Raw genomic sequence first — 24,091 nt, 5'->3', positions numbered from 1 at the left:
CCGTGATAGTTCATTATTAATTTTGGTACTCTATGCAGATTACATGCTTTTAGCACAAAAGCTCTTGATGAGCTAGATGCTGTTAAGGCTCAGCTCAAAAAGAGCTTTGAGATTAAAGATATGGGACATGCCTCTCATATACTTGGTATGCGCATTACGCATGATAGGTCTCAGGGAGACTACTCTGTCTGTCATAAAAGGAGTATATCTATAAAGTCCTTGAGCGCTTCCATATACACGATGTGAAGCCTATTGGCTATCCATTGCCTTCTCATGTAGGTATCACAAGCCAATTGTCTGCAAATATATGAGTAGAAAGTCGAGATGGCCAAGATTCCCTATGCATCCACAATGGGTAGTCTTATGGATGCCATGATAGCCACCCATCTAGATCACAATTGGTATTGTGGCACGTTATATGGCTACACTTGGCAAGAGGCATTGGGATGTCATGAAAGGTATCATGAGGTACCTAAAGGACACTATTGATATGTGCATTTGCTATGGCAACCAAGATACAAGAGTCGTGGGGTACACTAACTCGGACTATGCAGGATATGCAAATAGTAGGAAGTCCACTTCTAGCTATGTGTTCACCTTTGCTGGAGGTGTTGTTTCATGGATGTCTAAGATGCAGAAATGCACAACCCTCTCCACTACAGAGGCTGAGTATGTTGCAACCCACTGAGGCTTGCAAGGAGGCCATCTGGTTAGGCCGTTTGGTTGCTAACCTTGGTTACTACACTGCATTCGGATTCTCCGAGTGATATCTAGTTACCCAAGAATCCGGTATTCCATGCGAAGACCAAACACATTGAGGTGAGATATCACTTCATTCATGAGGTCATTGAGGACAAGACTGTTGATCTTGTCAAGATCTCGACTTACCAGAAACCTACAAACCTGCTTACGAAAAGTCTCTCAGTGGAGCGTCTTGCCTTCCTGAGAAAGATAATGGGCGTAGGATGAGATGACATCTTTCCTCATCATGTTGTACTTATGTACGCTTGTACTTTTTTTCCCCCCTTCTCACTGAGAAAGATTCACGTTTAAATGTGGGAGGTTGTTGGGGGTAAAAGTGCCTCTACTTAGCTGCTCGTATATTACTACATTGATAGTACCCACGCCTACACAACACTGCAAGTGGCTAGCACCCATCACTATCACTTTATTCTTTATTCTTTCAGTGACATTTGAATAAAGGGAAGGCCAATCACACATTGTGACGGTTGGAGTTTCCACATTTGGAGTCTCTCTCTCTCTCTCTCTCTCTCTCTCTCTCTCTCTCTCTCTCTCTCTCTCTCTCTCTCTCTCTCTCTCTCTCTCGCTCATGCTCCTTCCACCATAGCTCTTGCTGCCGCTTGTGCTTCCACTTCAGGGTTCACCTCCCTTCATATGGGTGTCTGTCCTTGCACATCATATAGCCGCCTTCCATAATGCAACCAAGCATTAGGTGATGTAATGTGTATAGAGGGTTTCCTTTCATGATACATTTACCATGCCCTTTGTTGTCTTGCCCCAAGAATAGCTAAAATAATTGTCTCAAACTTTTCCAAGTACATTTCTTCTTCTGTACAAGGCATTTGAAAAGTGTCCTTGCTTGGTGGTGTGTCCAAATGCCTAAAGCAATCTCCTCCTGTAGCTCTGTGCGAGTGTCTCTGCATTCATTATCATACCAACCATTTTGGGGGTTTGTAGAGCATGGAGGTTTGCCTGATTATACAATGCAGGGGAATGCATACATATCTGAAGTATGAAAAGCTTCTGCCAAGTCCCTTGTGCATTCTTCTGATGATTTGTTACAGTCTAGCATTCGTATCCCATCACACATAGAGCCACTATAAATATGTGAGGTCTCCTGTGCAAAGTGGTATCTAGGGTGCCTGGGGGGTACAATAATGTATATCTCATACGTCCACAGTAGACTGAGAAGGTTAAGATGCATGGTCAGTTGTTATTCCAATGGGTCTCCTCTACAAAGTGGTATCTGGGATGCCTAGGGGGGGCATCCACAATAGACTGAGAAGGTTAAGATGGCATGGTTAGTTGCTATTCCAATGGGGCACCTCGAGATCTCAAAGTTTCTAATGTTTGGTATCAATGTTGGTGAACCCATCAAGAAATCCATTGTACTTGCTCCTCGCTTGTGATTCCAACATGTCAAAGCGTTTGATCTTGTTCAACATGAGAGGCCATTGAAACTTGCTAATCCATGTGCACTACCCAAAGCTAGTAAGTGTGTTCCATATGTGTTTATTTCTGTATCTAGGGACATCTTGTGTAGAACCACCCCATCTATATCAATCTCCTTAAACACAACATCATCCTGTATATAAAAGCCACTTTGTCTAGCCCCAATTCACACATTGAAGTCCCCTACTAATAGAACGTCTCCCAAGATTGCATATTTCATGATATCTTCATACAATACATCAAATGGTGATCCATCTTATGTGGAGCATATCTTGAATTTGCAAGGGGAAAATAGCATATAGCAATGAAAATATCATGTGGTCTTTCTATGTGTATCCTAATGCACATGTATCATGCATATTTGTCTTTCAATGTCACTTGCACTACATCTCCAACTTCTTCACAAAAAAGTATGGCCACGCCTCTAGAACCCCTAGTGCTACTAAGCTTTCTAGCATGTGGGTGGAATACACTCTCCCATCTCTACCCATAGACATTTGGCAATCGACCCCCTTTACATTGATGTGTTGCTATATACATGGCTATATCCATATTTCAAAAATTATCCTCAAAATATCTAGGATCTAGGCATAATGCACCATTCTAGTTCCATACTGACAACCTAAGCTTCTCATAGGCCACACACCGTCATTGTGGGTGATGTTCTGCAATAATCACCCCATTGTCCTTATACACTACATATTTTCCTTCCTTTTGTGCCTCAAATCCTAGGCATGCTTGCCCTCCTATTTTCTTTAATGACAATTGTGTGGTGCATTGTGTGATGACTTTTGTACATCAAGTTTCTCTTTATATGCTACTAGGTCTTTCTTATATGGATCTAGCTTCGATTAAGTTGAGTGATTTCTTCATCTTTGATGATTATGCAAGCATTAATATATTTCTTTCAGCTTTCCATTTCCTTTCTCCAAGTTGTATCTAGTTTTATAAAGATGTCTGTCATTTGAGCTTGTAATTCTTTGTTTCATTGTATTTACCTTGCTCCCACTCACTAATGCATGTTTGCATATATGTTTTCATTTCTTGTTGTTTTTTTATCATACATTGATGCATACATCTCTTTAATTTCAGCTCGTATGAAGGATTTCATGTCTTCCATGCTTCCTATGCTTGTTGTTTTCAATAATTTTGCAACCTTTGGGCGTCTTTTAATGCTTGTTGGTGTGGGTGCATTGCATATGAGTCTTTGGTAAAGTTTTGGGGGGGGGGGGGTTGGTCTGGAAGGGTTGTTCTTCATTCGGGGTAGCACCCTGTTTTCATGGGGATGTTGGTTCACCCATGTTTGCTACAATAGATTTTGTCTCAATGTGTGCACGTTTGCATTCACCACACGAGCATATTTTACTATGTGAGTGTCCTTTCATATGCAAGCTATCACTGCAAACTCTACAAGCATTCGGTCACTCAAGGAGAGTGTTTCGTCACTATATCAAGCAATCAATGTTGCCTCAGAGCATTTCGTCACTATCTCAGAGCATTTCATCAGCCTCTGCATTTTCATCACCACACACAAGAAAGCTTTTCGTCAATTTGTGTGCATTTCGTCCTCAAACGAGGAGAAAAAGATAGCTTAAAAAATGATACCCAAATAGGGTTATAATTTCTTCTTTTGTATCTTTAATGCATTCTCATATCATGTAGGCACCATACAGCACCCCATACAAGTAGGCCAGCCTCGCCATAGGGCTTGAGTTTCATGAGGGTACCATGCAGGAGTGTAGGCTGATTGGTAACAAAGGGGCATGAGTCTCATGAGGTCTAGGGTTGTAATCGCAACGAAATGGCTAGCATTTAAGCATTATCATCATTATTGTTTGTGATTAAAACAAAGTTTTCATCAATGGCGGCACAGTGTTGCGAGACTAGCCATTTCCATGTTGGTTTTCAAAAACAAACTTAATTAACGAATCAATACTAAGGTTAGCTTGAACTATCTATCTAGCACATGATGGCCTATCAATTATGTTGCCTTCATTTTTATTTGTTATTTAAATATTAAATAACAATACTATGTTGAGGATTATTCATACAGGCAATAATAGACTGCCTTGTGAACCTTTTTATTCTTTGTAAAAAATTATGTTATAATATCTTGTTTAGTTTTCAACACACGATGGCCTTTTGATCAAGCTTATCTATCTGTTGTTGATCAACAATTTAAAAATAACACAATGTTGAGGATTAACCCTTATACAGGCAGCAATAGATTGCTAAGTGAGGTTTTCTCATTCTTTATAGAGACAATTCATTCTTACAGAATTATTATTAGGTTTATAGTGCAACTACAGCCTTACTTTATAGCTTTTCAGGCAATGTGATTAATTTACCACTACATACATTTCTTTCAATTTTAATACAAGTTTTTGCATTTTAGTCTACATTTACTTGTGTTCAGTCTCATGTATTTAAACCATGACTATTTTACTTTCAACCATCTTGAGTTATTTGCCAGACATCTGACATTCATTCAACATGGTATCATCAGAGCAGATATCTTGTAGCCTAGATTCACAAATTCACTCTAACACATTCATCTTTCATTTAGGAGGAAGCATGTTTCTTGAGTCAGCATTGTCTTCTTCACATTAACTCCTGCTTTTCACTATCCAAATTTAGCAAACCTATTATCCACCCAACTTGGAGGAGCCATATCTCTCCAATGAGACATCATCACCTCAGGCATTGAATAGAGAGCATCTTCTCTTGCTCATGGCGCTTTAGCCTGGCACATTAGCTGCCAACATTATGACGTCTATTGGACGACAATGTAGGAAAACCCAAAACTAGCGCATTTTGACCTGCTCATGCTGTCTGTGCTACACTCATTCTCTAAGCTTTGTGAGAGCTTTTGTAGCCCATACAGTCCCCTAACTACAGCATGGTTTGCAAGCATTCTCTCTATTGCTCGCAATGAGCTCTGCAAGCACTGTACCTCCGTAGGCAGCCATAGTCAAATTTACAATAAGGCTGTTTTTCATCATTTTATCACTTATAAAATGCTGCTGTCGGTACTGAAGTCTGACACTCATTGCTAAAGCTTCCCCGAGCCTCTACACACTCATTTCTCTTGTCAAAGTTTCATAATGTTAAGTTTGATGGAACTGTCTTCCATACTTGGCAAGCCAAAATGGAGGGTTATCTCATGAAGAAAAAAGCTATGGCATGTCATTTCTTTAGCCCAAAGTCAACAACCAGCTTCATCAAGTTCTACTGGAGTTACCGTAAGATCAACAGCTGAAGCACAAGCAACACAACGAACTCCTTAGCTAAAGGAGAAAGATAAGCAAGTACTTGGAATCATTGTGACCGCTCTTGAAGAACTTGTCCACCATGTGGATAGAGCAAAGAGTGCTTATGAAGTTTGACATACAGTGGAGACTACATTCGGAACTAAAGGAAAGTACTCTATTACAAGTCTCAAAATTGATATTTATGGACTAAAGATCGAAGATGGAGAATCTGTAGCAACTTTCTGTTTGCTATTTGAAAAAGCCTTTCCTTTACCTCTTTGATCAACTATAGAAGGTGCATCTGCAACTCATATATTAGATCTATTTTGCCTGCTGTGTTCTTGTAAAAGTACAGTAACCAACTCCTGAAAATTCTGAAAATTTAGGGCCAGCTGCATTGGCTACACCAAAGAAAAAGGCCCTGATGGTGTGTCTTCACAATTGTAACAACTTGTGTAATCGCAAACAATATACAAAGCTTTGGTTGTAGGTTTGACAAACTTTCATTTAAACAAAAAAGATATTAGAGGCTAAATAAGTTTTCTTTAATCTATGTAAAATTGTTGGCTTGGTCTTTGTACATAAGAGCATAATGATTAACAAAAAATACAGCCTTTGAAGGTAGATGACGGAAATGCCATGTACATTTTCTACCCTCTGTCCAACCTTTGAAGGCTTTCTTGGATCCCAATTTCAATGGCATTGAAAAGAGAAGCCATCGAATATCTGTTAATGTTGGTCAATTGATACCAGGTAGTCAAAAGCTGATGATACCTGTCTGTGCCGGAAAATGTGACAATGATCTGAAACAGTGATATGAAACACACAACTCTGATTAAATGTGCTACAAAGTACAGCTGAAAAAGTTATTCAAAGAATCTAAGGGAAGACCATAAAGCTAACATTGGATCATTCAGAATGACCCATTAAGGGAATGCTTTGAGACAAGGACACTATACTGCTAGAAAGAGAAGGATGGCAGATTATCTATTGAGGCGAGGTATGCTTTGCATGGCAGAGAGACCTCCTTGTATGCAGATTGAAAACATTAGTTTATAGACTGTTGTCAAGATGACAAAGCTGAGACCTAGTCTGTTTGCATTATTAGAAGCAGTTATGATTGTTCAAATAATATTTGAAGGCAAAATTTATGACACAAACCAGATCTCACTTACAGCTGAGTTTTATAGCTAAAGATCAAAACTTTTCAAACACAATTTGAAAATGCACTCTCTTGTAGGATAGCTGTGTAAACAGTTGCAATTAGAACAGCACCCCACTTGCCGCATTTGGCCACCAAATAATTTCGGAAAATCTTCTTCATATTAACAAAAAGAGAGAAATTTCATGACTATGCATTTGGCCACCAAACAATTTCAGAAAATCTTCAGGGGAGTAGTACATCACTCTTCGGAATATTCCCTGAGCTACGTTACATGCAGAAGCTTGATCAGAAATTCAGGTCTTCCAAGTGAACCAATTACTTTGCTTCTATGCATACGTTTAGATCAGCAAAAATGAAATGAAATGAATGTGGGCTTTGCAGCCATAGGATCCCCCCCTCTAAAAGGAATATTTGCTTTTCTTCGCTTGTTGAAGGATGTACAATCATTGGAGCATCCTGTTGAACAGAAAGGGCAATCAGTCCAACACTCGGTCTTGAGTCAAGGGGTGCTTGAACACAACTTGAACTGGAACTGGGAGGGTGCTGAAATGACAAACTTGGAACTGGCCTTAGGATCATGCCTGAGTGACAAGCTAACCATGCAATCATGTGCATGATGCAAGGTTGGCTTGCACCAAAATGCAGAAGTAGACAGCCCAAATGATAGAGATTCTAGCAACCACTAAGCACTTGCATAAAAAAGACACCATCAAGCTGGGACAACACAGGACAATGAATGCACTCTCTGAACACACACTTGGGGCAAACGCACAATCATGCAATCGAACAATGTATTGTGAATGACTAACGTCTGTACGAGTGGGTCTCCTATAAAGTGGGATAACACTTGATGATGAACAGAAGTGACCTAAAAGTGGCATGCCACTCAATGAACTTAAAATGGTATGACTGTAAGCGTACCCAAAATGGAGCTCGACAAACTCTAAATATCCCCTCTTGATGACATTTTGCCATTTTGGGGAAGTAGAATGAGATGTTGAGGGGAAAGCAGATTTATGGGATTTCAACCATGGAGATTGGAAGAACTTGGGAATCTTGGCTGAACAATACCAACTTTCAAGAGGAGAAGTAAGGTTCATTCAACAAAATTCCTGGAGGCCCCACATATGTAAAGCAATCCAAATCAACAGGGAATTCAACCATAGAGGCATATGCTGGCTCAATGATAATCCTCTGCTGCCCATTCAGGAAAAGAATGACAATGGTAAACTCTGTAAAAAGCTGAACAAGAGATGGCATCTAAATTGGAGTCAGCATCAATGGCCATATTGATTTCAAACGATATGGCAGAAACCTGAATCCAACCAAAAATCTCTTGCCTGCTATGGCTTATCCTGATGAAGGCAGTGAGGACATGTGGTAGAGCCAGGAAGCTAGGAATTGGCATAGGGCTTTGTCCCCACTATCAGAAAGATGAAGAGACCATCCATCACCTATTTTTCTCCTGTTAGAATAATTCCAATGCTCTCGATCTGCTGCAGAAAATGATAGCCTCCTTTCACCCGATGACAATTACTTGGAAGGAGCTCATCATTAGGGAAATTTATGGGCTGCACCCGATCATATGGAATTGGCTGAGAAGCCTATATCTGTGGCAAATATGGTTGTGTCATAATAAAAAAGCGTTTGAGCAAGCTGATTTAGACCCCTTATATGGTTTTAAAGCTGAATTTCTGTTGCAGATTAAAATGCAGAGGAAGCAGATAGCAAAAGAATGCAGCAAGTACCAACACACTCAAAATAAAAAGAAGGAAGACCCATATGAAGGCCTGAGCATTAAGCTGAAGAAATTCTTTGTGCATGAAGAGAGGATGAAGATGGAACAACAAGAAGCCATGTTCAATGCATTGTTTGAAAAGCCCATGTACAACACTCTTAACACTATGGAGAAGCATGCCAAGATGTGAAGATTTTGATGCATAAAATGACTATGGACACTCTGTTTAGAACTATTAAGGAAAAAGGATCGACTCTTGCTCAAAAGTTCAAATTTCTAACCTTTTCCTTTATTTCCTTTACGTTTCCACACAAGAAATTTGATAAATACAAAAGTGGATGAGGGCCAAACAAAAGGTCCCCTCTCAAAACCGGAAAAGTGGGGGAACTGACACTTCCTGTGACGCCAGTTGGAGCATGCCCAGATGTTGGTAGTGCCACCTATTCTTTCCTCTCAACCAGCACTCTTTGTCAGCTCCTTCCTCACCATCCCTCTCTGCCTGCCAGTCCCTCACCCTTCCATACTTGCCCATGACATCCCTTACTGCCTGCCAGCCTTCATTGTTCCGCACCTGATCTTTTTCAAACTGCCCGTTGTCCTGCCTGCCTGCTACCTTCCTCCCACATGCCTGCAGCCCTTCTGCCTGCCCACCTGCCGCCCTCTGCCACTGCCCTTCTGTCTGCCCACCTCCCTCCCTGCGTCTCCCTCCTGCATGCTGCCTTTCTGCTTGCCCACTGCCTTCCCCTCCTCCCTGCCAAGCCTGCACTCTCCCCATCTCCTCCAGCTGCCAGCTCTTGCCTCCCAACACCTCCAGCTTACAGCCGTCAACATGGCCTCCATACCTACCCTTTGTACATTTCAGGCAATGGGCTCCATCCTTCCTTCCCCTCAGGTGATTTCACAATATCAGCAAGGCTTAAAAACCCGTGAATTACAGAATCCTCACATGAGCAAGATGAAGGATAAAATTTGATTCACGGGATAGTGACAAGTCCACCTCCCCAGGGGTCTCTACTGCAGCCCCCACAGTTCTATCGACCAGTGCTTTCCCTCAGATCAGGTTTGATCTAGATGTAGAGCTGGACATCCAAGAGAGAATGGCAGACTTGGAGGCGTCATCTCTGGCTTGTAAATTGGTAGATGACTAACCAGCAGTGCACTCCTTAAAGGGCATGATACGTCCAGCTCTCACAGACCCCCTTGTCAAGGTTACCAAAGTACCCTGTTAGGGAAGAGGTGTTTTAGGGTCAACTTGAGCACTCCAGAACAGCCCCAACCTATTGAATGTTTGAACTTCAATAGCCTTTTTTGATAGGAGGGCTGATGGTAGGAACTACTCCGTGCTTGGTGATGGAACAACTATCATAATTCATTTCCCAAGCCTCAATGATTGTTTCATCCCTCAAATTGCTCAAATCAGTTGATCTTTAGGGTTGTGATTCAAAGGACATGACCTCTAATGATGCGGTTTCAAAGAGGTGCCCTCAGCACCCTCTCGTCAATTAGGGTCGTGGTCCATAAATTGTCACTTGATTGCCTTCTTTAGGCCATCAAAATACTCTCGGTGCTTGGGGAGTTATGTCTCAGAGAGTCTATTACACCAACTTCCAAGACCAATGCTTCGCTTACAAGATGGTAGGTGAAACCAGCCTTCCTTTTGGGGAAAGGGTGGTAATGACCTGATTTATTATTGATAACAGCAAGCATAAAGTTTACATAAGCTAAAATGAAATTGTTACTGATCAATCTTGGACATTCGACACCTAGTTGGCCCCAAAAACTGGCATCTCTTGTGGTATTTCTTTAGCTTCTATTAGAATTGGATAGTACACTGAGATTTGACTCCAATGTCCTTCACTATCTGATGCATCTTACTTTCAAAAGCAAATTGCAAGTCTCCAAACCAATTTGCTCCTTGGTTTGAGTAGGGATTGACCTTCAATTTGCTCCATGGATGACAAATTTCACCCCAAAACTAATGTTGACTACCTGGTCCCTTGAAATTCACTGAAATGTCCAAATTTTGGCGACTGACTAGGCTCCAATTTTTAAGCACTCTTCTCAAGGTGGCTGGTAAACCCTAATTTCTTTTGTGAATTTGGGTTTAGCAATAGAAATTTTCCAATTGCACCCTCCTAGGACTGAAATTGGCTGAAAACTCTCAGGGGAAGCTGTGAATTGGCTGAGAGAATGAGAAAGATGAAGAGAGAAAATTCAAAGTTTCCATGGCCAAAATATGCTCAAATCAGCTGTTGCTCTGTTGTAGAAGTCTGGAAATCAGCATTTGACTAGCATTAAATGGTGCATTAATATAACCACCTACTGTCCCATGAATTCCAAACATTCCTGGCTGTATAAATGCATTACCAAACATGTTACTTTTTGCACTGGACATCATGCCAACATTAGAAAACATTGGGTTCTGCATTCCACTTGCTATATCTGAATACATTTGGCCTCGCATACCTTGCATAGGTGGCTGCATACAATATATGTTTGATCCATGCATTCCCATGGCTGAAGTGTTTTGAGCCATTGCTTGGAAAATTGATCCACCTCCAAAGTCGCCCAAATAACCCAAATTAGCATGCATGCCTTGCTGTCCATAATCAAATGAATTGGTACTATCAAGTTGGCCTTGCAATTGCATCAATTGCCCTATTGGTACCTATTGCTTTTGTTCATTGTACACATTGGGATTATCATGAGGCTAAAGAGCCCCAATACATCCTACTGTCCCAAAGCTCTAGAAGATGACTTCCTATTCTTGCCTTTGCTACCCTTCCTTGAAGAATGCAAAAACCAAGTAAACTAAGGATCCTTTGCCCAACTAAGCAAAGATATCAAATGTTGTCCTCAATCAATCTTTGAATTGTTCATCATATTTGTCACTTTCATGTTGGTCATCAACATCAAGAGGCCTAGAAGGATCCGCAAATTGGTCTACACCAACATTTTCAGCTTGCTGCCCATTCTGCATGCTTTGTCCAAGATCAAGCATTGTATTTCCCCCTTTCACTTTGTGGATTTACAAACTAAGATGCATCATCCTTACTTGATCCCATCTCATTGTATGAAGAAATTCTTGTTGTAACACTTACCTTAATACAATTTCAGCACTTAAATGCTTCTGACTTCCAATCAGGTGCCATCATGGACCCAACAATGCAAGGGAATTGATGGTATCCCAACGATGGAATCATGAAACCAATCTTCCTTTTGGGGAAAGGGTGGATGACCCGATTTAACACTAACTACAGCAAGTCCAAACCCGCAATAAAGCCTTTAGTATAGTCAAATCCACTAGCTCCAATCTCCTTGAGTCACTCTCGTGCTCCAAAACAAGAGGAGCTAACTCCTCCCATAGAATGATGTCCCGAATTTTGGAGGCAAGTAAGCTAGTATAGAAGACATCACACTTTGGAGATGGGAGATGAGTGATAAGAACTATCGCCATATCTTCAAATGAAATCCTCTTACTGATAGATGCAAGCTCATCCCACAACTCCTCCATCTTGTTAATGTGATCCTTCATGGAAGGAGAATCATCGGTGAAAAGCATTCAAAGCTTCTTCCTTATGGTAATATAGTGAGTAGTACTTTATCAACACAAGATTTCTTGTAGCCCTTTAGGAGATTATAGCGTTAGTAGATATGCCAAAGAGATTATTGGAGGGATGGATTCACCTTGTCCCAAAAGGCTTGGTGACTGATTGGAGAGTGGAAATTATTTACTTGGTTGGCATAGTCTATAAGATCCCAAAGCAATTGGCCTTAGGTTAGCTTTTCTCATGCCAAATATCATCCAGCTGACCTAGACATGTTTTGTCAAGAGTGCAATATACTAATAATACTTTTACCCTTTGGGAATCCACAACTCTTGCACACATGAGACAAGACCTCATTGTGTTACTTCTCAGTTTAGAGAAGTCTTATAGAACAATTGATTAGGAGTTTCTACAAGGCACCATGCTAAGGATGGGTTTTCCATAGAAGTGGGTCATATGCATAGTGTCCCTCTGAAGAATGACCAATGGAATGATTGAGAGTGATGAAAAATGCACATAGCATACAGTTTTTATAGGGAAATTTGGACCATTTGTTCTACCATGTGAAATTAGTGCCAATAACTACAATTGTCTCCTTGTTGAAAGTAGAGGCTCTTGAAGATCTTTCACAAAGACACCATTAGGATTGACCAAAATACACATAGTATACGAATGATATAACTTGTAACATTTGCTTGTAGGATTGTAAGCAACAAAGATATATCTTGCGACCCTCTCATTCAATTTTTACAATATTGCATAAGTAACAATGCATAAGCAAGGAAATCAAAAACACATAAGTGAGCAAGATGTTTGCCAGACAAAGCCTCATTTGGAGTGATACAAGGAATGTATTGCTTTTGCCCCTTCCCCTTTCTTCTCTTGCAAGCTCCCATGGCTACGAGGCCCAAGAACTCCTAAGATCTTCACTCCCACTTCTCCTAGACATCAACCAACATCAGAACTTGATCACTTGCATCCCTAGCAACCCATAGAGCACATACTAGTCCTCTCTTGCTCAGGCTGAGCCTCCACCACCACTCCAAGAGTTGCCCAAGGCTTTAAGCAACTCTCCCAGCATATTAACAACCAAAATCATTTCAAGTCAAGGCATCCAACTGGGTTTTCCAACTATCTAAGGAAAATCACACTTTTTTTAAACCTCTCAAACAAAGGACTTGAGGATATTCACATTGTTGAGCCATGAAATTGGATAAACAGCCTAAAGTCCAATAGTATAAGTACTAGCAAAGTTTATATAGAAATCTATAGGATAATTAGAGTCACTACTAGCCAACTTCTTCAACAAAGCCCTTTGTAAAGGTTTCCCTGCCAATTACCAGCTAAGGGAATAATATAAACCTAAAAGCCAAAGATCCTATGGTTCCCACTAATTATAGGGCTATCATAGTTGCCAAGCTTTATGGATCCATACTACAACATGAGCAGAGAAAAAGGGTACCATACACAAATGGATAAGTAGATTTTAGGAGAGGGTATTCTACCCTTGACCACATTCTCGCACTCCAAGCTATCATTGAGAAGGACGAAGTACATGGTAGTGGCACCATTGCATTGCATTTTGCATGAGCATGATCACGTATGCATTGTCTCCTACATAACTCAAGTGCATCGACATTCTATTCTTGTAAATATACATCTATGAGCATTTATCCATTTTCAGTCTTTGGAGTGGTCGACCCTAGATCCCCACCATATTCATGGCATTGCACATAGCAATCTCCCTTGCTTGCTTAGCTTGTCTAGCTTGCTTTCCACCCTTCTTTTTTGCCTCTCCACATACCCACCATAGTTGCTTACCACACTTTGTCTATGTTCTTTGCCATTGACACTTAGTAGTGGTTGGAATAATCTTGTTTGTTTTGTGAAGGTCTTGGAGCTAACCATCCCTATCTTTCTTTGGGACATTGTTACTCAATCGATCGAAATATTCTTGAAAAATCCTCACTTAATGCTAATCTTTTAAAGTCAAAACAAAATCTCTCAAAACAAAAAAATGTCCATTGTGTTTCCATTTGCCTTTGTAGGACTTAGTAGGCCACTGGGCAACCCATGCGCACCCTTTATTTGATGATTTGTCCTCTCTGGGGTGAACATTTGGGCTCCCTTAGTAAGACAACCATTGCCTCTGTAGTCTTGGTAGGTCATTGGGCAACCAACCTACACCTTTTGCTCAATGCCTTGCCTGCTTTGGGATGGGATGCCTTGAGAAAAAGCAAAGAAAAGGGGCTTGGGCTTGTTTGCAATTCCTTTCTGGTTCCAATTTTGGGTCTGAGAGGGGGGTGTTAGTCTAAATTATCATTATCTTTCATTAAATAGTCCCAAAACTCAAATTAATAAATAAATGTTAACCATTCCTTTTAAATAAACAAAGTTTGACAGAGTTTCAGTGTCCCACACGTAAATACTAATTTGGAAGATCCCAAACATTCAATAAATAGACAACCTACCCTCCCACTTAATCCAATCTCATTTTTGCAGTTTGCACGTACCAAAGCTTCACTACCCATACCCCTTTCGCGAAGGATATCTCAGCCAAAGCTGCCCATCACTGTCTACCACATTTTGATGCCTATTTCGAACCTTCTCATCACAATTTCTACCCTTTGTTGCTGCCGTCAACTGACATCCACATCCAAGAGGCTGCGTTTTCAGCCTGGTAGCCTGCCCATGCTATGTTCGCTGCATCATCACCTGCCCCAACTAGTGACCCACACAAAGGCTATGTTTTCACTCTGAGGGCATTTGACCTCTAGTGCTGTCACCGTCATCATCTGTCTACATTTCGATCACCTTGCTATCATCCTCCTTGTTGCCTACACTCTGAAGGCTGCATTTGCAAATTTTTTCTCATTTGCTTTTCTGATACAAATCCAGCATTTATCTTGCTGCATTTGCTGCTGCCAAACATCTTAGGAGGCCACCTTACTATGTTTCAAGATTCGTCGGAGTGACACACTCTCTAGCTCATTTATCTCTACCCCAATGCTCAAGACAAGAGAGTTCAAGGTTCAATATTCATTCGTTGCATAGTATGTTTGTTGCATGAGCATTGTACTATTTAGATTCATTCAGTTTCTTATTCATTGTGTCCATTGTCTCTCAGTTACCCTAACCCTAACTGTGTTCTGTTATCAGTTTGTGCTTTGTTGTACGATTGTATTTGCGTTCCTATGTTAGGGCATTTCTTTACAATTATATGCTATTTACTTTACTTGCAAAACACAATAGTTCCCTGAGTTTCAAATGTGTCTATTTTGTCTTGTAGCCTGATTTGGCCTTTGTAAACGCTATATAACTTTCTTTCTTTCTTCTTCTTTCTCCTTGTTTTGTGTTCAATGCTTCCATTTGTACACTCACGCTCTACTATCTTCACCCAAGTCCTCATACCCTTCAAAGACACAAGGACTCTTTCATGTTGCAAAGGGATACAGAATTATCTCCCTCGAGTCTTGAAAGCATTAAAGGAATCTGGAACCTTTTGCATAACGTACATCAAATAATCATCATATATGATCTTGCTGGCCTTCTTAAGATGATTCAACAAGTCAATTAGCTTCTATGCTTGCTTCAAAGAGTTAGCCAGTCCAGGTTGGAAATGAACAAGCTGCTCCTCTAGCATTCAAGAGTATGTCCAACATATCTAGCTTTTAGATATTTCTAAAGAGATCAAGAGTTCGTGTTTAAATGCTGAAGTACCTTGTGCCAAGTGACTCAGATCAGAGCACCTAGGGCTGTTTCATCAGCTATGTGCAATTGGCATTACAAACTGCTTTATTGGCTGTTTACACAAACCGTGCATTAGACTTTCTATAATATCTTATGTATGATTCAATATATAGGTTTATTTGGTATTTTGCATCAGGAAGTTTTTTCTGAGGTGTTTGTTAATAGATTTTTTTCCCTTTGCTTTTGGGAAAAAAACATTTCCCAGTTATACAATGCTTGAAGTCTACCCTATCAACCACTAGAGAGCCAATTTTGGTGCAGATTGCATTTTTCCTGCATGCCAAGCTACCCACTAATCACCAGCGACTGTCCCGTGTCAGCCTAAATGCCTATCTAATACTAAGGGTTATCCCATGGGCATGCTGTGAACTACCTATTCCACAACATGCTTTTTGGATTGAGGTAAGCTACACATTTTATAGTAGCCTAGTGAGCTTCAAGCTACACTTGGCCATAAATGGCTTTTTATTTCGAGCCCACCAGACTCACCAAAGATTGGCTTTAGAGAAAACATCTCAGATGTTTGAAGTCTCCAATTATTCATTGTTAGGATAGTGATTTTGTTCTTATTTTATTGACCCTCTTTCAACATATAGTAGGTCCAAACAGTTTCTTTAATACAGGGCTAAAATCATGCAGCATAACTGATTGTGTTTGAAGAACTGAATGTTCCCAAGAGATAAGCAAATAGGGCCTCGTTATATTTACCGCAAGCCTGCAGTTGTAATCTGTAATAGTGGAGTTTGATGTGTCAGCACTGGTGCAATCTGCTTCTTTTGTAACACAACTACCATCTCTGCAGTATTGATCTTTTGAGTAACAAAGAGCACAGCTGTCATCCTTCCTGGTGTTGATATCAAAATTCAACTCTAATAAATCAAATTGACTATATCAATTGGATGAAATAAGTTTTCAATAGGCACATTTGGTGCTATTATATATTATACAATGTTGGTACACTATTAAGAAGCTGTTTATAGTTGAGTGATTGTCATTTCTGTTATGCTTTCTCATAAGTGACTCAAATATAATATTGCCTACATGATTGTGGTGCCATGTAGCCCTTAAGCCTATCCCATACTGAAAGTTGTAAAAAAAAATTGCTGATAAATCATATTTAACATTGTTCTTTATTGTCCATATAACCCTTGTGTGACTATGTAGAAATGACATTTTAAAGAAGTTCAATTAGCTATCTCAAAATTGCCTAGCTCTCATGTTTGCAGCTCTATCCCAACTGTGCTTTCTTAGCTCACACATCCATCCCTTTGGTTTGTACGGATCTCTCCTATTTGTTGAAGAAATTCTTTACCCACATTGTTTAAATATATTTTCCTCTCTTTATCATTTCAAAATTATTTCTCATGGTTTGCTTAAAACAACTACTAATCTGGCAACCCATCCATGAATAATTTAATAAAAATGTGGTCCTACCCTCAGCCATGTACAGAGAAATTGGGAAGAAGATATATTCATGGAGTGTAAACATGTCTATTGTTTGAGAAATGTAATGGATTCAACTACAAGCTTGGCACTATCAACATTAGTGTTATCATCATGTTTATTTTTTAATTTCCTTCAAAATTTGTTCCCCTCCACTCCAAAATAAAATCCCTAGCTGTCGCTTTTACAGCTCTGTCCCAACAGCATTTTGTTAGCTGACATCCACCAGAAGGTTAGCACTATGAACCTTACTATCCCCATCATTTTTCCTTGTTCCTTCAAAACTTGTCCCCTTCCACTCTGGAAAAACCTTGCTGCTCATGATCCTTGCCACCAACAGGCCAGAAAGTCCCCATCTGCCATCATCCCTTCTTCCTTAATAGTGTCTTCCCAGCCTGCAATACCCCACTAGTTTGCCCAGCTCCATCTTAGTCTTCTACCCCCTCAACGCTTTGTTCGGATCTGGGAAGGTTCCTTTGGTGTTACTTCTGAGTCCACCAGACTTTAGGAAATGTCAGTGTCTAGGCTGTGAAGATACCTTAGGGTCTGCACAAAGAAAACATTCAGAGTGTAACGACACATCTAGAACATAGCGAGCACAAAGAAGAGTGCAAAGAAGAAAATAATGAATGAATGTTAAATCCATTGTACTTGTATGTGCTTAGCTACTCTATAGAGCTCCTTGAAATTTTTTGTATTTCACCTTAGGGGGGTTTTCTCCAAGGTGTTATTAATAAAATCTTCTTCTCCCTGAAAAAAAAAATGAATGCTAGATGAATGAATGAATGAATGAAATATGATCTACATCGAGCTCAAGGACCAGAGATTATCCAATAGTCACTATCTCTCATGGGAACAGACTGAGGGAGCATATTGGAGAGCGTCTGTTGCCTTCTATGACAAATCCCAAGTGCAAAAAAACCACCAATGATGATGTTGATCCAATAGGTTGGAGTTGAGGGTGATGAAAATGCAGCAGTTGTGGACTAGTCAATGCAGTAGATGATACCGTGAAGTAGTTGGCAGCAACAATGCAGCAATCTGGAGATGAATTGGAAGAAGGCAACTCTTGTAGATGAGGATGTCGATGCTGGAAAACAGCCTAGAACTAAAAAAGCAGCCTCCAAGGTAGAGTGATGACTAGTGGCAGCAGCTAGATTATGTCCACCAAGGGCAAGTGACAGCAGCTGATGGAGAGTATTGAAGCAGAAAACACATACTGTAGGAGACCACCACTGGCTGGGCAGCACAATCTGGAGCTGACGATGCAGTGGGAGACCTTTTGGCAGCTATGTGACACCTTGGGCAGGCGACAGCAGGCAGCAGCAACCAACAGCAGAACAGAGTGCAGATGATGGAGTCAGTGGAGTGCTTGGCACTAAATGAACTAGGATTAGGGATAATGGATGAAAGTGTTCACACAAAGTCCATATTTATAGAACATCCTAGAGCTAGAAAAAGTCTTATGTCTCATTCAAAAAGCAAAATGTCCTTTTTAGGGCTGTTTAATGAGCTAGAAAAATATGAAATTTTAGAAAGAAAATTTAGCTGGTTCAATATGCCCTTTCAGACCCAAAAAAAGAGTGATTGAAGAGAGTGAAGGGATGGCTCAACCTTGACCAAAAGATCCCAGCCTAAACTTTAAAGAGACCAAGGCTTTAGAACAAGGGTTGACTCCAGCTACCCAAGGACCTACTAGGATCGTAGACATAATCAAGACATTGAGCTGAAGGTGTCACAATGGATTGTCAATGGGCCTGCAATGATCGCAAAGGTGATGATAACTCCTATGCAGCCTAGTCTTTTTATTTCATTGACCTAGCTCAGTAGTCCATACAAAAGAGAGACTCACATATGCACAACCATAATCAAGGGTATCAATATACAAGTATGAGAAGGTAAAATAGTGGATGTAGTAAGATACGTCCTCAAAATCTTGGGTCAGCGATGGAGAGCTTATGAATGCTCCACTCGACGAGGTAAAAGGGAAACATGCTAGACAATGCATGGGCATGTTTATGCAGCAAGGTACCACTTGGACAATACTCTCAAATGGGAATTTTTCACTTGCCAAATTTCCCTTTTACAGGAATGAAAGTGATGAAATGAATGTTGAAATGAAATGCAATGCAAAGGGATGATACAAGGAAGGGATATCTGTGAGTGTGTGCAGCAGAAAAAGAATACGAACACAAAGAGAGAAGGGAAGAGACTGCAAAGAGAGAATAGAAAGAAAGAAGAAACCTGCACTGAACTCCAAAAGAACGCTGAATACAATCTGGGCTGATCAGTCCCTGCATGGAGCCCAAGGTGTCAAGGTTGGTTTTGGGCCAGGATTGGGTTTTGATGTGGATCGAGTACATTTAGTTAATAGTGACAAAGGTTTGATTTTAGTATTGTTCTAATACCCTTGGCCTTGGAATGATACTTGTCATCTCATGGTCGGGTTTCTAGCAAAATGTACAATACCTATTCTTTTTAGGCAAGTAATGCCAAAAAAGTCTTTGTTGAGATGGTTCCTTACCACTCCCTTGTTCCTTCAATGAAATAGGCAAATCATTGGCACAAGAGGGGAATCTGTGCTTTTGACCAACCAAAGGGAAGGTACAATGTGTAAGTGATCCTTGACCACTCTCTATTCCCTACAATGAGGTAGGTGGATCATCAGCATAGGAAGGGGAACGGGACTGAGACTGGTACAATGTGCTGAAGGGAATGCCCCACACAAATTGTAGTTTATGTGTGCGCAATGTGGGTGGGTTCCTTAGAGCAGTATACTCACTCTGTGGTACAGCTACAAAGTCTCTAGAAATGCTTCATAAATATCTCAGGAAAGGCTGCAAAAATGTCACTAGAATTACTATGAAAATGAAAATGTCTTTGGACATCGAGAACTCTTTGGAATGCTACAAGAATGTCTCAAAAATGTTACAGAAAAGTCTCTAGAAATGTTGGGAGTGCTACAAAAATGTCTCAAGAAATGCTGCAAAAGAAGTCTCTTGAACTTCTAGAGAGAACTATGGAGACAAAATGTAGGTTGAGAAAACGTTTATAGAAAATATAGAAAAGCGTTTGGAGAGAGAATGTAGGTCCAGGAAGATTGGAGAAAATGCAAAGAGAGAAGTCCGAAAAAAATGCAGAGAGAAGTAATTTGGAGGGAAAAGGTAAGTCGAGGAATTCAAGAGAAAATGCAAAGAGAGAATTGAAAGAGATAATGCAAAGAGAAGACATCCGGAGAGAAAACGTAAGCTGAGGAAGTCTAGAGAGAATGTAAGAGAGAGGAAGTTTGGAGAACACGGGAAATGCTAGAGAGAAGAGAGAAGAGATAGAGAGGAGAGGGAGAAGGTTGGAGAGAGAAAAAAGAGGGGAGAGAGGAGGAAGGATGAAGAGAAGGTTGGAGAACATGGGAAATGCTAGAGAGAAGAGAGAAGAGATAGAGAGGAGAGGGAGAAGGTTGGAGAGAGAAGAAAGAGGGGAGAGAAGAGGAAGGATGAAAAGAAGAGAGGAGAGAGTGGAGAGGAGAGAGAATGCTAGAGAATGGTGATAGAGAGGACAAAGAAAGATTGTTGAAGGAAAGAGAGAAGTCGTTTCCATAAAATATCATGGAGGTGGAATCAATTAGAAGGGAGTGGAGTAAGGTGAGTGGATTTAGGTAGCTTGGAGAGGTGAAGTAAGGTGGAGTGGAATGGAGAGAGGAGAGAAATACACGCAAGGAGAAGAGTGAGGAGCAAAAGAAAGTACACTTCCATCATTCAATATGACACTTTACAATGGTTTGCCCTTTTTCTGAAAGTTGCCCTTTTTCTGAAAAAAGAGGACGAGAAAAATCTACATACATCTTTTTCTTATTTACATGATATCTCTGGAAATTCTCAGTGAAGACTGCTTGATCTCTATGTAGCAATATCTTTAGAGCAAAAAATCTCTGCAGAAAATAGGCCAAAAAGTCCCAAGGAATATCTCCCAAAAATCTCCAAAGAGCTATTCAACCCAAAAGTTTTCTAGAGTCAAGTCCAAATGTCTCCAAAAAAATATCTCCAGAAAACTAAAAACTCCCTAGAAAAGCCGACGTATATCCTAATAGGAGCTTGTTTTATGTTGTACAGCCAAGTGTTGTACAAGTCGCCCACCACAAGATGGCTCACCATCCTTCGTGAACTTCACCAAAGTCTATCCTCAAGACCACAAAGGAGGTCACCGGCTTGCTAGAAGTGGGCCCAATCTCTAGCATGATCCTCCTCAAGGGCACAGATCCTCATGCCATGCTTTGTCAAGGACTACTGGAGCTCCACCATCTATGCAGTTCTCTATATCCATTAAGTGTTGCAACTTGAACAACTACCGGTCATGTCCCTACATTTGTTGTCGACACTCTGCAAGATTGGCATGAAGAACATCCACCCAAATAGTAAGCTTTACCATCCTCGAGGACAAGTAGGCATGTCCTGTACGTGGAGAAGGGAGGGGAGCTAGAATGACGACTGGTGGAGTTAGATGTGAAGAAATATTAGGTTGGGAACAATTGACTTTTTCATGTGCATAAATTATAACTTTAGGGTAGAATTACTATTTCTAAGGTTTGGATGAAGAGGCTTTGGATATGCAAGAAGGTAAAGAGAGAAGATGTTGGATCAAGTTAGGAAAAAGGCAGATCAAAGAGTGACTTTGGCATAGTTCTTTTGATTTTGTTGAGCCAATTAAGGGGATTCTAAAGGGCCCAAGCAAGGAAGCCTACCCAAATATAGTTTCTCCTTTTGGATAAATGATAAAAGGCTTCCGAGCTTGGGCAGCTCTAAAACGTTTGGAGGGATAATGGAAAGCATGAAGATAAAGGTATTAATGAAAAAAATAGTAAAAGTCAAATAGTGGAGGTAGAATTATTGACGGGATTTTATCATTTTGGACATAGTTATGGATAAGAGGGTCAGCTATATTGGTTCTATGGATGTGGTTAGCAGCTAATGTTTCCCTCAATAAGTGAAGGATAGTGAAAATGGTTTCAATGTCAAGTTATTGTGCTGATGAGTACAAGTCTTGCATAGAGACTCATTGAGGAAAGGAAGTGTCGGGGTTAGAGTATGTAAATGAACTAGAGGGAATGGAGAAGCATGGCATGGGTGGATGGATGAGATGAGGGGAGGCAATTGAAATTCCAAATGCAAATATAAAAAAGACAAATGAGATTGATGATTTCTATGGACCTTCAAAGTGGCAAGATGGGGCAAATCCTCCTCAAAATCTAAATCTTATAGTGTCAAACAATGAGAAGTACAATAAATGTCATCATCTATATCACCACAACTGTACTAGTAGAAGTATTGGACAATGAGCTGAGAGCGTCATTGACCTCTCAATCATATGCTCCTATAAAGATCATGAACTAATGGTGTCTAGTGATTGTGAAGTGGGATACAAGAGAGGCTACAACAAAATTTGTGTGGGATCTATTGGGTATGGTTGAAGTAGAAATTAAGGTAATGGAGGAGGGACCAAAAAATAGTGAGACCTAATTGGAGCTGAAGGATTGTTCCCAAAGAGGCAAACAATTCCAGCAACAGTACCAGCACGAAAGACAATGTTTGTGAGGGAGGGATTGGAAAAGGGTAACTAGAAGTGTTGACGCTACTAAAGTACTAAGAGGACCAAATGTGAATGTCTAAGAGGATGACACCATAGTATTTAAATAAAGAGACCTAGAGGGGAAAGTGGAGGTACAGCCGGAAAACCGTGCTAGTAGAAATTGTTTTGGCCAAATTTTATTCAATTTCTATAGGACAAGGTGTAGAAGAGATGTTCACCAAAACATTGAAACCAAGGTTTCTTTTTGGCAAGGGTGGTAATGACCTAATTAATTGCAGCCACCTGCAACAGGTCAGCTGCAATTAATGCAGCCAACTGCAGGTCAGCCACTTTCGCAGCCTGCTGCTATGGCAGCCCCAACAAGCCTCTCCCATCTTGTTTTGCAGATTTCCAAAACACAATCACTGTCATCCTGCGTACTCCTCCATATCAGTATGATCCAGTGCCCTCACTAATGCCTTGGGCTGTGTGCAAGGACTGATCAGTCCAGATTGTATTCAGCATTCCATTTTTAGATCAATGCAGATTTTTCCTTCTATTCTCTACATTCATATTAGTCTCCCTCTTCCCATATTTCTATGTTCATGTTTCTTCTTCTGTTGTGCACTCTCAATATCATGTATCCACGCCTAAAACCAGATTGCCCTTGTGTAGATACATCGAGCCCATTCTCCAATATAGATTTTGTTGAGAAATAGACAAATGATGTATGCTCCAGGAAGAGATGTCCTGAATCCCATATGCACAGTGAGGAGAGTGGAACAACCCAACTACTATAAAGCATTGTGTACTTTTACAATGATGAATACAATATCATGATGCTTTCCTCTTTCAGTTAGTGTCATTGTCATTGTTCGTCCAATACACAAGATTGTCTTTATGAGTCTAAGCTTCTATCTTGAAACCTAATTCACTTGTGTATCAGTTGTCTACTCATTGTCCATGTCAACATAAATTTAGTATTCACCTTCCAAACTCCATAGCTCCTGCCATGCTCTAGATCTGACATTTTCACATGGTATCAGAGCTCAGCTAAGCGGCATAACTCCCCTCTCTGCTCTCTCAGTCCCTCTTAACCTCAAGTTAGCTCAAATCCAGCTCATGGTCCCATTTCTCACTTCCATCTCCACTTGACCTTGTGGCAGCCATAGCCACTCTACTTTGAGCAGCTAGGTCTCTCTCTACAGGCCATATCTTCCAATGCTTCCTTCTGGGAGAGTGTTTTTCGACTCCCAAAGCTTCTCTATGGCACATCAAACACCAACATTGTTCCAGCCAGAGCCCAACATTACGTTTTTTGTCAATCGCTGCCCAATCTGCACCTGCGCCTGTTTGTACAGCCTGCACCACGCATACAGACCACAATGTTGACGATGATCATGGGGCATTTGAAGACCCCCAAGTGGGCAATCTCAGGCTGAAA

At 40.6% G+C, this 24,091-nt stretch overlaps 1 protein-coding gene across 3 annotated transcripts in view; it reads right to left on the bottom strand.

The window, feature by feature from the left end:
* Nucleotides 1-5,618: 5,618 nt before the first annotated feature.
* Nucleotides 5,619-24,091, bottom strand: part of LOC148032867 (uncharacterized) — an 89,308-nt gene continuing 70,835 nt past the window's right edge. For 2 of the 3 annotated variants that reach the window (XM_087684183.1, XM_087684184.1), the window contains 2 exons: nucleotides 16,354-16,489; nucleotides 5,619-6,247 (listed from right to left, as the gene is read on the bottom strand). In XM_087684183.1, coding sequence (XP_087540309.1) covers nucleotides 6,095-6,247; nucleotides 16,354-16,489 — 289 coding nt within the window. In that variant the 3' untranslated portion in view covers nucleotides 5,619-6,094. The remainder of the gene's footprint in view (nucleotides 6,248-16,353; nucleotides 16,490-24,091) is intronic. The other variant, XM_087684185.1, reaches the window with a different exon arrangement.

The sequence above is a fragment of the Lygodium microphyllum genome, chromosome 8, assembly GCF_053477565.2.
Source record: "Lygodium microphyllum isolate KBCC chromosome 8, Lygodium_microphyllum_v1.1.10, whole genome shotgun sequence".
NCBI lineage: Eukaryota > Viridiplantae > Streptophyta > Polypodiopsida > Schizaeales > Lygodiaceae > Lygodium > Lygodium microphyllum.
The sequence above is the reverse complement of the archived record's forward strand: the minus strand, read 5'-3'. Positions and strand labels throughout refer to the sequence as shown.